Source organism: Nyctereutes procyonoides, unplaced genomic scaffold, assembly GCF_905146905.1.
Source record: "Nyctereutes procyonoides isolate TBG_1078 unplaced genomic scaffold, NYPRO_anot_genome, whole genome shotgun sequence".
Classification (NCBI taxonomy): domain Eukaryota; kingdom Metazoa; phylum Chordata; class Mammalia; order Carnivora; family Canidae; genus Nyctereutes; species Nyctereutes procyonoides.
In genome coordinates, this window is record NW_026575141.1 from 13,805,062 (window position 1) to 13,820,739 (window position 15,678).

Genomic DNA, 15,678 nt, shown 5'->3' on the forward strand with positions numbered 1-15,678 from the left:
CAGCATTCCTTGGCTCATGGCCCCTTCCTCAAAGTAGTATCTATTTCACCTGTGCTTCTATGGTCATACCTCTGATCCTCTCCTACCTTTCTCTTTCCTATGTAGGAAGGATCCCTGTGATTACTGTGGGCCTATCTGGATATCTGGGATAACTTTCCCATCTCAAGATTGTTAATTTAATCACATCTGAAAAGTCCCTTTGCCATGTAAAGTAACATATTCACAAGTTCTGGAAGTTAGGATGTGGACGTCTTTGGGCAGGCCATTGTTCTATCACAGAAAATATCTAATATTTTGTGTTTTTCAAATAATTATATTTTTCATTTTTCAGAGAATATAAAATTGAAGAAACAGCAATTAACTCTGTGCAGATAATGGAAATTTTTGTAGACTTAGACAGTGGATATAGTTAGGGAGGCCAAGTCAAAGTCTTGTTTCTACCACTTTACTTGATTTATTTATACTATTGATAAACTTCTTAACTTCTCCACCCTTATAAAATGGGAGTAATAGTACCTTATGAGGTTGTTAGGAAGACTAGATGAGATAATACATGTAAGTGCTTGATAACCTACAACATACTATATAAATATGTTATCCCCACTGTATATACCACCCTGATCAGAATATATGGAAACCAGTGCAATTCAAAACCATCTGTGCTTAAGAACCAGTTTATTGTTGGGGTGTCGTTGTTGTTATAATAATCTTTGCATATATTAGCTATTACAGAAGCCAATACAGTTGTCATAGGAAACTCTCACTTTCTGTAGTCATATTACCACAGACTGGTAACACTGGATTCGAGAACTGGCAGTGGTTCATAGAGCACCCCTTCAGTAGTATTGATCTCTATGGTTTCCAAAAGTTGTCCAGCCTTGTCTAAGGAAGATACGTCTCTAATAATAGCTTGTTTCAGTGTTTCAAACATATTGAGGCTCCCATTTAGGGAAAGGGGCCTAAAAATTTTAATTCTTTTCTAGCCTTACTTTAGCCTTCTTTTATATGGATTTGTTGAGTCCATCAGTTACCTAATGACGTGTGGATATCAAGCATTATTTCCTGATAGCCAAAAAAGTCTACTAGCAAGTGATTTCTTTCCCTATATTAACCTGATACCTCAACACTTCCATCTATTCTTCTTCAGGTTAGAAAGTTGGTGGCAAATAGCTCTATTTTTTTTTTTTTTCAAAGTAGGCTCCATGCTGGAGCTCGAACTCACATCCCTGAGATAGATACCTGAGCTGAGATCAAGAGTCAGACTTGATTAACCAACTGTGCCACCTTGGTGCCCCCAAATGGATCTATTTCTGAAGGCCTTTAGTAGACTGGCTTTACAGATGATAAAACATAAAGCAAAGATAAGTTAGAGAACTATCTTGGAGATTTGTACTCTAATATAATCAGCTTTCCCATCTTTTCCTAAGAAGCTCCTAGAAAGAGACTAGAAGGGATAGGATTCAACCAAAGAAGTATGTCACAACTATCATGTTTCCTTGGCTATAAAAGAAAATCTGTGAAATTTGCCTATGTACCAGTTGGGTTTTTTTTAAACAGATAAAAAGTGCTGTTACTACAAGATTTAGAGAAGTTAGTTTTCACTTTTATACTAGTTTTAAATGAAAATAAATCTCAGGTTATATCTTAAAAGCAAGAAAATGCATCTGAATAACGTTAATAAAATAAAGTAAGGTAGGTTTGGGTTGTTTATTCTGGAGCAGTGTATGTTTTGTGTGTGAGTGGGGGAAAGACAAAGGATAAAAGTGAACCATTAACTTTTCTTACCGTGTTATTACCTTACTGTCAGTAGTAAGGTATTGAACTCCTGAACCCATGGTATAGTGGTTGGTAATCAAATTCTAAAGACGGTGAGAAGAGAAAACAATATTTTGAATAAAAGTTTACTAAGACAAAAATTAAATAATGTTCCTAAAAAATATGATTCTAAGTTTTCTTATTTAGTCTTCAAAATTAGTATAATTAAAGCAGTGTCAACCACATTTAACAGATGGAATTCTATAGACTTTCTTGAGAGAACTGCTATAAAGAATATGCTAATGAAATAGTAATTTTAATTTTATTTCTTAACTAAAAATATTAAAGCCCCTAAGGGATTTAGCCCAAATATTTAAAATTTTGAATCTGTGTGCAGAAAAAATTGAAAACCAGCCCCATTTTATAGAATCTGCATTTAACATCCTAAAATTATGTAGGTAAGTTGCTTTTCTTTATTTTATATTAGCCTGCAGTATTTTATTATGTTTTATTTTGTTATGTGGTATGGTAAAGTGATACTCAGAAAACTTCACTTGATCACTTGATTTTAATTGATATTTCAAAGGTAGTCAATTTTATTGTACTCCAAGATTGCTAACCACAAGATATTAAACTGTAAATATGTTAAAATGTTTTGTCAAAATAAGTTGCTGTCAAGTGAACAACAAATGTGAGATGAAGCAAGAAATTGTGATTTTTTTTTTTTAGAGAGAATTTTATTTATTTTTTTTTTTTTAGAGAGAATTTTTTTAAAAAATTTATGAACAGGGCAGCCCCGGTGGCGCAGCGGTTTAGCGCCTCCTGCGGCCCAGGGTGTGATCCTGGAGACCCGGGATCGAGTCCCACGTCAGGCTTTCTGCATGGAGCCTGCTTCTCCCTCTGCCTGTGTCTCTGCCTCTCTCTCGCTCTCTCTGAATGAATAAATAAATCTTAAAAAAAATTATGAACACTGCTAAATAATTTGTCTAGTTTTTTTCTCTCTGTAGAAAATTTGACTCCAAGATATATTAAGTTCTAAGTCATCTATGTCACCAATTATTTTTTGGTATATATTTTTTAAATGTAAATGAGGGGTCAGCATTATAAAATAAATATACCTATACTCCATACTATTGTTTCTCCAACCATTTGAGGGGACTGGGGATATATTCACAGTTTGTTTGTTGCCAAGTAGTAGCTAATCAAGATATACATTAAAATATCCATCTTTAGTTTTCAATATAATATAGTAGAGAAGATTTCTTAAAGTAGGAATAAACTTTTCCATTAATTTAACCCTTAAGGGATCCCAGGGTGGCGCAGCGGTTTGGCGCCTGCCTTTGGCCCAGGGCGCGATCCTGGAGACCCGGGGTTGAATCCCACATCGGGCATCCCGGTGCATGGAGCCTGCTTCTCCCTCTGCCTGTGTCTCTGCCTCTCTCTCTCTCTCACTGTGTGCCTATCATAAATAAATAAAATAAAAATTTAAAAAAAAAAATTTAACCCTTAAATCTTTCTACTAATTTAGCTTTTTAAATAGTATGTTTCTTTTAGTATACAAATAATATTAGTAGAACTATGTATACATGGTAGTTTTAATTCTTTTAGAGTTAGTAGTAGTAACATTTAAAGATTTTATAACTATATACACTTAATTTTTTAGGTATCTGAATAAATAGTCAAAAATAATTTATTGAATGTCTTTGCTATGCCTTACTTTTTAATACAGACCGTGAAAAATAAATTATAGCTCTGGTGCTTTCAAGGAACTTTTATGTACTAATTAGAAATTATTATTATATTGATGCGAGATTATATTGTTATCATTTCAAATTTCTCAAGTCCTAGAATACCAGGCCTATAAGCATTACTTTTAGTAATGCCAGTAATGAGCTCCACCAAGAACTGATTCTCTGTTAAAGCTGTGATTGAATGTGTCCTCACATAAAATGACAGACTTTTTTTTTCTTTTTTAAAGATTTTATTTATTTATTCGTTCATGAAAGAGAAAGAGAGAGAGAGGCAGAGACACAGGCAGAGGGAGAAGCAGGCTCCTGGGACTCGATCCTGGGTCTCCAGGATCAGGCCCTAGGCTGAAGGCGGCACTAAACCACTAAACCGCTGAGCCACCTGGGCTGCCCAAATGACAGACTTCATTTGAATTGCACTCTTCACTTTTGAATTGCACTCTTCACTTTCCCTCATATTTCATAATTATTCATTTTATTTCATTTTTTTCTCCTTTGCTAATTTCTTCTTTCATCCTGCATTTCTCTATACCTCACCTCATTTGATTCCCTTCTTAAGACGTTTTTGGGAGATAAAAACATTGAAAATAAATAATAAAACACAGCCTTTCTGTTTTGTCTTCTATGTAGTATGTTTTTTCACTACATCAGAAGTATAACTCATATTATTTTCATGACCTTTTGCCGGGGGATCTCTTCTAGTGCTTTATCTTTTAGGTTGTTTCCTTTAATAGAAAAGGAAAAAGTTTGAGGATGAGAAATAATTTTGGAGTTTTTCACTTTAGAGATCCAACAATGAGGTGGATACCAAATAATAAGTTATTGGTTCCAAATGAAAAATTCTAACAAACACTGAAGAGTGAACTCTCTGGGGATGCCTGGGTGGCTCTGTGGTTGAGCGTCTGCCTTTGGCTGAGGGCATCATCCTGGGGTCTGGGGATCAAGTCCCACATTGGGCTCCCCACAGGGATCCTGCTTCTCCCTCTGTGTCTCTGCCTCTCTGTCTGTGTCTTTATTTATTCTCATGAATAAATAAATCTTTTTAAAAAAATTAACCTCTTTGGCATTTATAAAATTGTCCTTTTCATAGCTTGCCCTTGAAGTATCTTTACATTTTTGTTGAAAAATATGAATTAAAAGTCCTACAAAGAAGATATACTTTTATATAGTACAAGAGGTTCAAATTTTGAACCCATGGAATACCAAAATAGTCCAAATTTTGTATTTAAGAAATAACTTTTATCTCCCCTTTGACATTCAGTCTAATAACTTAGGTTTGAAACCTGTCTTTTATGATTTTTAAATAAACTATTTTCAAATAATTTTGAATATAGTAGCTGTGGAATATAATTCAAATATAATTAATATTTATTACATTTTTTATTTATATGGTGTTGCAAGATGGTTTTCTTAACCCTTGCCTTTTATGTCCATCTCTCTTCATTTTTATTTTATTTTATTTTATTTATTTTATTTTATTTTATTTTAATTATTATTTTTTTATTTATGATAGTCACACAGAGAGAGAGAGAGAGGCAGAGACATAGGCAGAGGGAGAAGCAGGCTCCATGCACCGGGAGCCCGACGTGGGATTCGATCCCATGTCTCCAGGATCGCGCCCTGGGCCAAAGGCAGGCACCAAACCGCTGCGCCACCCAGGGATCCCTCTCTTCATTTTTATAAGCCTAATCTACCTTCTTTTCGGTCAGTTAGAAACACAAAAATTTTTTGATAGTTGCCAATTTTCCCAGGGCTACACAATAGGCTATTATCCTCATTTTATTCTTTAGAAAGGAAATTTTCCCCAAGTTTGCAAATGATGGTTCATTTAAGGACTTCATTAAACATAACTCATGTGTTCTTCATTCCTATTGAAGCTTGCCATTTTTGAAAAAGAAAGTATCAGATGAAATAACATATGCTGAAGACGCTGCTAATTCAATTGCGCTTCTGGGTGAGTTAAGATTTCTTTAAGATGGAGGAGAGGGGTATAGTATATGACAGGCCCTACTGACAAGAAAGAAATATCTCAGTCACTAAGTTTTAGAGTACTCCAAATGTAGGTTCTTTTCTTGTTTCTGGTTGGGAATTAATCATAGTGTGCTTATGATAATTTTTTTATCATTTTTCACTCACGTGTTTTATTATACTACAATTCTGTGTTCCTTAATTGAAGGACTGGCAAATGCTGATTTGTCTTGATGTTATTTCATTTGTTGAAATATTTAACTTTTTGGTAAATCAGAAGTATATGTACCTCTCAATAATCACAAAAATGTTTTCAACATTAAACTAATAATTGCTAGAATCTAATTAATTGCTAGTCATTGAGATCCAAATTGTTCATTAAATAATTTAAAATTTTAAATAAAATCATGAAATGGTGAGATAGTAATCCTTTTGTATCTAAGTAAGTTTCATAGTCTTTGAGGGTAGATATTCTGGGAGAAATTATTATGGCCTAGGATGGAAAAGATGTCAAGAAAATTATATAAACATGAGGTGTTTGATAAGATGACTGCAAGGAGCAAGCAGGCTAGAAACTAACTGGAAACTTTAATTCAGTGAATGTCATTGGTGGAAATTTACAATGGGAAGCCAACCCAAAAGAGGACACGATAGTATTAATGGATAAAAGATGTAGGTTTGGTTAATAACCTTAAAAAACGCCTCTGTTGCCCTTACTATTCTAAAATTTTGCCTTTAAGAGTGTTGGCAGGCATTTGTGTGATAAATATAGGGCTCTTACTGTCAGTCTGCTCTTTGCTGAGTAACTGTTTGCTTGTCTTGAAAGAAGTATGAACTCTTAGCTTAAAATGAGCTCCTTTCACTGATTATTGGCTGCATGTACTACTGTTCTGACCCTTATTAATTACTGGAAACATGAGTTTAAACTAAAATAATTATATAGAGTATAAAGGGTTGAACAAAAGCTGTTCATTTTTACTAATAACTTCCAGTTTCTACTATGTAGTAGTAAATCATATTACTTTTTCTTTTAAGTGATAGTTATTTCTGATTCAAGAATAGGATTTTGGAAATGTATGAAGGAAAAAGTTGGTATTCTGTCCTGAGGTTATAAAACATAAAACTGTGAAAAATGATCTAAACTTACAAGAACTAAAAGGGTAGAGAAGCAGATGAGAAATCTTAGAATTTCCTGTAAACTTGAACGTTTCCTTAGTTTTGTTGGAAAATTTTAGTTGTTCCTGTTGACTAAACTTTTCCAGAACAGTGATTTTTCAACATCAAAGGAAGTATTCAAAAAAATTAAGGGAATCATCTTGAAACTCTCTTTTTGTTTTCCCCTTCTTTTTTAGTGATGCTTTTTGCAGATAGATTCTCCTAAAACAAGGGTGTGGTTTTCCTATGTGCATCCTCCTTCTCTCCATTTTTGTACTCACTCACTGACCACTCTCAGAGGTGAAAATTATGCAAGTCCTAATGCAAAACACGAATATGTCAGGAACACCTTGTTCTCTCTTTCCCTCACAGAATCCACCCAGATCTAGTTCAGCCCTGAAGCTGCATGCAGAGGATATGGATCATTTCCAGAATCTCACAGATCATTTTCAGATTCTCTTAGGGATTATAACTTATAGTTTATCAGAGAAAACAAACAATCCAGTTTGAAGTATAGGCTGAAGCCAATTCAGAAATAATTTTCCCTATCCTTCATTTCTACCAAGATAGCTTGAATATAAACCTATTATATGTAGGGCAAAGACTGCCTAGAAACTCAGTCTTCCAGTCTGTCAGCAAATTGAAAAACAGCTCGCTTGGAACTTCTCTAAGCAAAGGATGCATTAATAGAGGCAACAAATTACTGATTCTCTAGTTAAGGGGAAAAATGCTAACCCACATCTTGCCAAAATAATAATAGTAACTTACTATATGCCAGATACTATTCTCATCTTTTTCTCATATTAACTCATTTAATCCCTACAGCAATCTTTAAAGTAGAAACTACTGTTATACATTTTATAGATGACAAACGTAAGACACAAGTTTACATAGGTAGTAAGTGACAGAACCAGTATTTAATCTTAAGCAGTCTGGTTCCAGCATTTATGTTATTCACCATTCTTTTCTTCCTGGGAAGGAGAGACTGAGTTGAATGAGGGGCCAAATATTATAAGGATAGATCCAAGATATTTCACATTTGCATGTGTGTATGTGTATGCATGTATAAAATTACAGGGTCCAGTTTGAATTTCTAGTGAGGATATTTTTAATTGTATTACCAACACATTTAAATTTGCAAATAAACTTATGATAGTGTTATTAAATAGTATTCATTTCTCCTTTTGGCAGGTGAATTAATGAAAATACCGAATTCTGAATTGAGGATACAAATTTGTAAATGTATTGTTGACTTTTATCATGCAGAACCACCAAAGAAGCATATTACAGGTGAAGTTTTCTTTTTTTTTTAAAGATTTTATTTATTTATTCATGAGAGACACACAGAGAGAGGCAGAGACACAGGCAGAGGGAGAAGCAGGCTCCATGCAGGGAGCCCCATGTGGGACTCAATCCCAGGACCCCAGGATCACACCCTGGGCCGAAGGCAGATGCTCAACCACTGAGCCACCCAGGCGTCCCACAGGTGAAGTTTTCAATGGTCTTTTAGTAATAACTTATGTCTGTAAAGCAATATTTTTTTTTCTCATTCTCTTTGAACTTGGAAAGACATTGTGGGATTGATGCAGGCTGGCTAGGTCCAAAGACCCAGAGGTATTCCCACAGGACCAGCCAAAAGGGTCCTTGGTTCCATACAGGATAGGAATCAAACATGAGCCAAGTGGAAGTGAGAGCAGAGTTTATTGAAGATGTAAAGAGAGTGTAGATATGGACAGAGCCTCTGGAAGACTCAGAAAAGAAGAGCGAGTCTTGTCTTTGCCTGGGGCCTGTGGTTTTTATTGAGGATTGTGGTCAGATGCACATGTCTTCTCAGGCATCCAGGAACAGTGAGTCTTGTCTTTGCTTGGGGCCTGTGGTTTTTATTGAGGAGTGTGGTCAGATGCACATGTCTTCGCAAGCATCCAGAAACAGTGAGTATCTCCAGGGGTCTTGATGAGTCAGTGTTCTTGGAAAACATTATGATGACCCTACCCAGTTACTCTTTAAATATTTTCTATTCTGGGCAGCCCAAGTGGCTCAGCGGTTTAGTGCCGCCTTCAGCCCAGGGCATGATCCTGGAGACCTGGGATCAATTCCCACGTCAGGCTCTCTGCATGGAGCCTGCTTCTCTCTCTGCCTGTGTCTCTGCCTCTCTCTGTCTCTCTCTGTGTCTCTCATGAATAAATAAATAAAATATTTTAAAAAATAAAATAAAATAAAATAAAATAAAAATAAATATTGTCTATTCTGCTGGAAGGCTCCAAAGAAATAATTAAATGCTTGACCTTTATAAGGAAGACATACATATTATATTACATATATTGTTATTTGCTTGATTTTTTACTCTAAACTAAATATTTATGACACAATTTTAAAAGTCATACCCAAATTAGTTTAATTTTTATTATTAATTTTATTCAATACTATTAATATTATTAATTATTTTTCTAACCTTTTTATGATTATTCCTAACATATTTTCCATCCAATTATTTTTTTTATTTAGTTTGCCAACATGTAGTATAACACCTGGTGCTCATCCCATTAAGTGCCCTCCTTAGTGCCTGTCACCTAATCACCCCGTCCCCCCACTTACCTCCCTTTTTACAACTCTTTGTTTGTTTCCCAGAGGTATGAGTCTCTCATGGTTTGTCTTTCTAATTTTTCCCCAGTTTCTCTCCTTTCAGTGACAGTCCCTTTCACTATTTCTTATATTCCATATATGAGTGAAACTATATGATGATTATCTTTCTCTGATTAAATTATTTCACTCAGCATAAAACCCTCCAGTTCCATCCATGTCGAAGCAAATGGTGGGTATTCAGCTCTTCTGATGGCTGAGTAATATTCCATTGTATGTATATACCACATCTTCTTTATCCACTCATCTGTCGAAGGACATCATGGCTCCTTCCACGGTTTGGCTCTGTGTTCTACCCAATTAGATGTTAAATATCTAATGCTAATAATATTCTCAAAGCTTAGCAAGAAAGTTTTGCATGTTACTCCTTGGGATCTTAATATAGCATGACAAAATGAGTCACACTAAAATGGATGGTATCATAATAAAGGGCACTTGCGCGTGGATGATATGTTATTTAGGACGTAGTTCCTACCTTCATGGTTTCTGTTATTTATATCAATCTTGGAAGAGCGAGAAGACATATATATTGAAGTTATTGTGTCTCTTAAGAGAGGTGTAAATAAGACTGTAGCAGAAAGGAAGGATTACTTATGACTCAGGGAAAATGGAAAGACATCTGAAGTACAGAGTAAGGGGATTATTAAATGTCAGATTTGAATTATTGTTGAGATAGACAGGTAGAAGTATTTGTAGATAGTAGACATTGGATACTAAAAACAGACCATATATACAGGTTTGGAATTCATACAATTAGAGATTAAAGTTGAAGCTATTAGAATGGTTTGCCAGGAGATAAAGCATATAACAACAAGGAACCAAGAATGGCAGCAGGGATAGTACCCATACTGACATGTGGGGAAAAAACGATCCACGAAATTGGCAGTGAAGGGAATTTCAAAGAGGAGAGAGAAAACCTAAAGACTGCCATATTTTGTGTGCCATTGAATGAAATGTTTGTTGAAGGAAGAAGTGGTCTAAGTGTCAAATACTGTAGAGGCTTCTGTCATTGAGGAATGAAAATGTCAAATTAATATGGTATCTGAAAAGTTATAGTGAGCCTTTGGCAGGTGTATTGCCGTGTAGTGATCAGGGCAGATATAGGATTGTCAGAGGACAGTCAGAGCTCAACTGGTAGGAAGATCAAAGAAAGACATCTGGGTTTTGCTCTTTTTAATTTGTTTTAGGATAAGGGAAAGTGAAGTTTATAGACAGATGAACAAGAAGCTAGTAATTAAAAAATGGGAGGGTAAAGTCCTAAAGCATGAACGGAATGGAATTAGGAGAACAGGTCAACCTTAGCAAGATACAGGCACTCTTCTTTAAGATAGAAAGGGAGACAGACATCTTATGTCTGAGATAAGGCAGAGGAGTTAAAGTGCAGAGAAGTGAGGCTGACCTTCATTTAACCAGGTTCCGAAAATTAGGAACTATAGGCAATGTTCTTCCTGTAACACCGTAGGTTTTTAATGATAGGCATGGCTGGACATCTGGAACCACAGCTGAAAAGTTCTCTGTGGAACAACAGTAAGAGACATAGCCCTGAACACAGGAATCAAGTCCATGAGCCTTAATATTACTATATGCTTCCATAGAAATATAAACTTAATAGAAAAAGATGTAGGGATTATAAAAGTACATTTTGGTGCATCCATATGATAGACTAGTATGGAAATAAAAATCATGATTTGGAAAAATACAGAATGGGGAAAATCTTAAAAAATGTTTAGTGGCCGCAATAGAATATAAAATTCTGCATACAGTATATTGTTAAAATTATATACATACATTAAAAATATTAGCAAGAAATATACCAAAATGTTAATGCTGTTATCTCTTGATGGCTTAATTGCAGGTTTAATGTTTTAATTGATGGTTTAATTTCCTCATCATACTTTGTTTTCTTCTCTATACTCTTTAAATTCCTAAAGTGAGTAAGTAGGGCATACCATAGAGAACCCATCCATCCGAGGAACAAACATGGCCTTGTCTAGTGCCAGAGATGAGATTCAGAAAGAACACAAATAGGCAGACCTCTCAGAACCATGGCAAAGTTAGAGAATCTATTTGGTTTCAAAAGTCAAAGAGTCTGGAAGTTAGATAATTGATATCACAAAGAGAGAAAATAGCTGAATCTCAGGTGGACAAGTACCCTCTGATGTTTATTTCATCTTCCTCATTTCATGTAGTCAGACAGGCACCTGTGTAATTATATCAAAAGAGGTAGTGTTTCTCATAGGGGCTAAGACAGAAGGAAATTTCTTTTAAGATGTCACCAAGGGCAGCCCCAGTGGCTCAGCAGTTTAACGCCACCTTCAGCCTAGGGCATGATCCTGGAATCCCGGGCTGAGTCCGGTGTTGGGCTCCCTGCATGGAACCTGCTTTTCCCTCTGCCTGTGTCTCTGCCTCTCTCTTTCTGTTTTTCATGAATAAATAAGTAAAATCTTTAAAAAAAATATATGTGTCACCAAGAATCATACTTCCCCAAAATACCATTATATACTAGCATTATTCAAAATAGCATTATATTTTCACTTATTTCATTGTCCTATTACATCATCATTGTTCCTGGAAATCACTGAAGTAATGTATTGACATAGTGAAAACATTTAGTATTTGTAATCATGCCATTTTCCTTTATGAGAAAGCATTTCTACTTACAAATATTTTGTTCCTTTTTGGAATATAAGATATGTACCCCAGATCTGTGGTCCTATTTCAGATTTTACACCAGGGATCAGCAAACTATGGTCCCAGGGTAAAATTGCTCACTGTAAATAAAGGTATATCAGAACACAGCGACACCCATTTATTTTTGTATTCCTTATGCCTGTTTTTGTGCTATGGTAAGAGAGTTGAGTAGTCAACACAGAAGCCTTATAACCTGCAAAACCTGATATAGTCATTACCTGTCCTTTTATAGAAAAATTTTGCCTTTCCCTGTGCTATATCATTTTAAAATGCCATACACTTTTTTAAAAGTTGTTATTGCTGTTTAATAATAAATTACTCATTCCTTTGTCTGAACATAGATGATTACTATGTGAGATAACTGTACATATTTATTAACTAATTGTTATTAGGTTACCAGCAAGCAAGTTCATCATACAAGATTAAGATGGCTGAGGTTGGAGGATTGGCAAAAACAATGGTCCAGTCGTTGGGCTTACTTGAAAATCAACTTGTTGAGAAACTTTGGGTACTTAAAGCTCTGCAACATCTCTCAACTTCTGGTTTGTATATCATTAAATTTAAATACTTCATTCTCAACTATTTTTGTTTCCATCCAACAGTCAAGACTATACAACATAAATAACTTTTAAATTTATTTTCAGAAGTTAATTGCACGTTAATGATGAAAGCACAAGCAGCCAATGGAATCTGTGCTCACCTCAATGACCCAGATCCGTCTGGACAGCTTCTGTTTCGTTCATCAGAAATACTTTGGAATTTATTGGAAAAATCTTCAAAAGAAGAAATCATACAACAGCTTAGTAATTTGGAATGTTTGCTGTAAGTGGTTAGATGGGAATGTCTTTTAACCTTAAAATGATAGCCAGTAACATAACTAACATCTTTGTTTGAATTTGTGTTCAATTAGGCTTTTGAATCATGTAATGACTATATTTCAGGACATAATTTTTATGCTGCAGTATAAATGCATCTGTGCAATAGCAAGACATCTTTTTTCTATTTGAAAAGCTTTTAAAGTAGCTTGTTAACAAAACTAAATTATGTATTTAAATAAGTATAAAATAAATTAGACATTTAAAAGAACTATTTCATTTTTCCATTCAATAAACCTATTTTTAAGTACTTAATCTCTTCCAGATATTGCAATAAGCATTCCAATAAAATATAAGCAAGCCTTTAGGTTACTTATTCATTTTTCATCAAATAATTATTGTCTACTCTATGCCAACTTCAGAACTAGGCCTTAGAAATACAAATGAAACAATGCAGACATGGTCTCTGCTTTCATGGAATTTGCATCATGTTAGGAGATGGACAAGTAAACAGGCTGTGAAAGACTATCACAGGTGCTACATGTTCTCTAGAAGAGTGATTCAGCACAAAAACCCAGCTGATTTAAACCATATAGGACACTTATGGACTTATATAACTACAAAGTCAAGGATAAAACTGGTTTCATGTGCAGTTGTATTCAAGGTACAGCAAATAACAGGATGTGGGTCTTCATTATCCCTGTCAGTCTTCTACTGTGTTGGCTTTATTCTCAAGTTCCACATGGTAATACCTCAGAAGTTTAGGTTCAAATCATCACAACCCCAAATCAAGCTGAAGAGAAGACTTGCTCTTCTGAAAGGTCAAAGAAAATTCTTCGAATTGAGTCCGTGTTGGTCCTGAATGGTCTGAGTTGGCCATATGCCATTCCAGAATGAATTACCAGTGACAGAGAAATGCTCTGGCTAAAAGGAAGCTAAAAGCGTCTCCACAACACCAAACACAGGGAAAAAAATAAATGCGTAAATAAAAATAAGGGTACTGTTATCATAAGAAGGGCAAGTGAGGGGCACCTTGCTGGCTCAGTCGGTAGAACATGTGACTTTTGATCTCGGGGTTGTGAGTTCAAGCTCCCCCCCCCCATTGGATGTAGAGATTAAAAAAGAAGAAGGGCAAGTGAGTGCTAGAAAGCAAAGCAACAAATGCCCATTTTACAGGGAACCTGACCCAGACTTGGAGAGTTAATAAGTACGTCCTAATGAACCCTAGTTTGGTATGTGAATGATAAATATGAACTGGCAACACAGAAGAGTTTTGCATTCAGAGAACATCCTAGACAGGGAACAGAAGTAAAAACAGAACTTAGAAAAAAAAAACTGTTAGAAATTTGATATATTAACATCAGAAAATAGAATAGTGAGAGATGAAGCTAACAATGTTAGCAGGGACCGTAACATGAAAAGCTTGATAAGCCCTGGTAAGAAAGTAGGGCTTTTTAATCCTAAGAACAAAAAAAAAGCTTTTAAGTAATTAAAAATGGAAAATGACATGAATGAACTTTATTTTAGAGCAGTCACTATGCCCACCATGTATAGATTTGGATTGATGGATTCTTATCTGATGCAGATTTGAATCCTACGTAGAGGCAGATTTGGAAATGCAGTAAAGATTAGAAATACTTTGAAATGAATAGTATAATATAAAAAAGGGAGATTTTGTTGATAGACACTTAAGTAGCATTTGCATGGAAATATGATTTTAAAGATCTGATTTTACTTTCTAGGGCTTTGAAGGAAGTATTTAAAAATCTGTTTATGAGAGGTTTTAGTCATTATGATCGTCAGCTTAGAAATGACATATTAGTAATCACAACAATCATAGCTCAAAATCCTGGAGCACCAATGATTGTAAGTATGAGTCAAATTGAATTAATTTTAATTGTGGAAATAGTTGGTATGGGGGAAGGAGTCCTAAACTATGTTGTAATATTTCTGAACTTCATTGTGATACCAAGTTATGGTGTAATGTCTCTATGTTACCAGTAGTTCTGGCAGTTCTTTGCAACCTTTTGGAAACTTGAGATTCTAATCATAGTTTATGATTTACCTACGTATTTACCATTTATGATGCATTTCTTTCCTTACTGACGATACGAGTTTATACCTGGCATTTCTCTTTCACCTAAAGAATTTCCTTTACTATTTCTTATGGTGCAGATATACTGGCAGCAAATTGTCTTAGTTTCTTTCATCTGAAAATATCTTTAAAGCAGATTAATTATTGACATCTGTGTTCACAGAATGCAGAATTCTGAGTTGAATTAAAAGTTGATCTTTTAGCATTTTGATCTTTTAGCATCGTTCCAATGTCTTCTTGCCTACAGTGTTTCTGATAAGAAGTATTTCTTATTTCAAGTTGTTTCCCCATGGACAAAGTATCACTTTGCTTTCTGACTGGTTTTCAAGATTCTCAGTCTACTTTTGATTTTCAGCAGTTTTACTATGATGTGCCAAGATGTGATTTTTCTTTGTATTTATTCTGCTTGAGGTTCATTCATAGAGCTTCCTGAGTATGTAAATTGACTAAATTTAGAGACTTTTTGGTCATTATTCTTCAAGTATTTTTTCAGCCCCATTCTTTCTCTCTCTCCTCTTCTGTAATTCAGATTACATGTATGCTTGTCGTGAGGCTCCGTTCACTTTTTTCAATCATCTTTCTCTCTATTCTCCAGGTTGATCATTTATATTGGTCTATGTATCTAAATTCATTGACTTTTTTTTTCCCCTGTCATCTTCATTCTGTTCTTAATCTCATCCAGTGCATTTTTATTTCAGATATTGTCATTTTTAGTTTTTGAATTTTTGTTTCCTTTTTATAACATTCCTATTTCTCTGCTGAAAGTTCCTGTCTCTTTCTGTTTATTATGAACATCTTTACTGTGGGTTCT

At 34.9% G+C, this 15,678-nt stretch overlaps 1 protein-coding gene across 2 annotated transcripts in view; it reads left to right on the forward strand.

Moving 5' to 3' along the window:
• CFAP69 (cilia and flagella associated protein 69) overlaps nucleotides 1-15,678 on the forward strand; it is a 54,830-nt gene that overhangs the window by 12,414 nt on the left and 26,738 nt on the right. For both annotated transcript variants that reach the window (XM_055307620.1, XM_055307621.1), the window contains exons 4-9: nucleotides 2,104-2,213; nucleotides 5,381-5,457; nucleotides 7,818-7,916; nucleotides 12,350-12,499; nucleotides 12,602-12,779; nucleotides 14,515-14,638. In XM_055307620.1, the coding sequence (XP_055163595.1) occupies nucleotides 2,104-2,213; nucleotides 5,381-5,457; nucleotides 7,818-7,916; nucleotides 12,350-12,499; nucleotides 12,602-12,779; nucleotides 14,515-14,638 (738 nt within the window). The remainder of the gene's footprint in view (nucleotides 1-2,103; nucleotides 2,214-5,380; nucleotides 5,458-7,817; nucleotides 7,917-12,349; nucleotides 12,500-12,601; nucleotides 12,780-14,514; nucleotides 14,639-15,678) is intronic.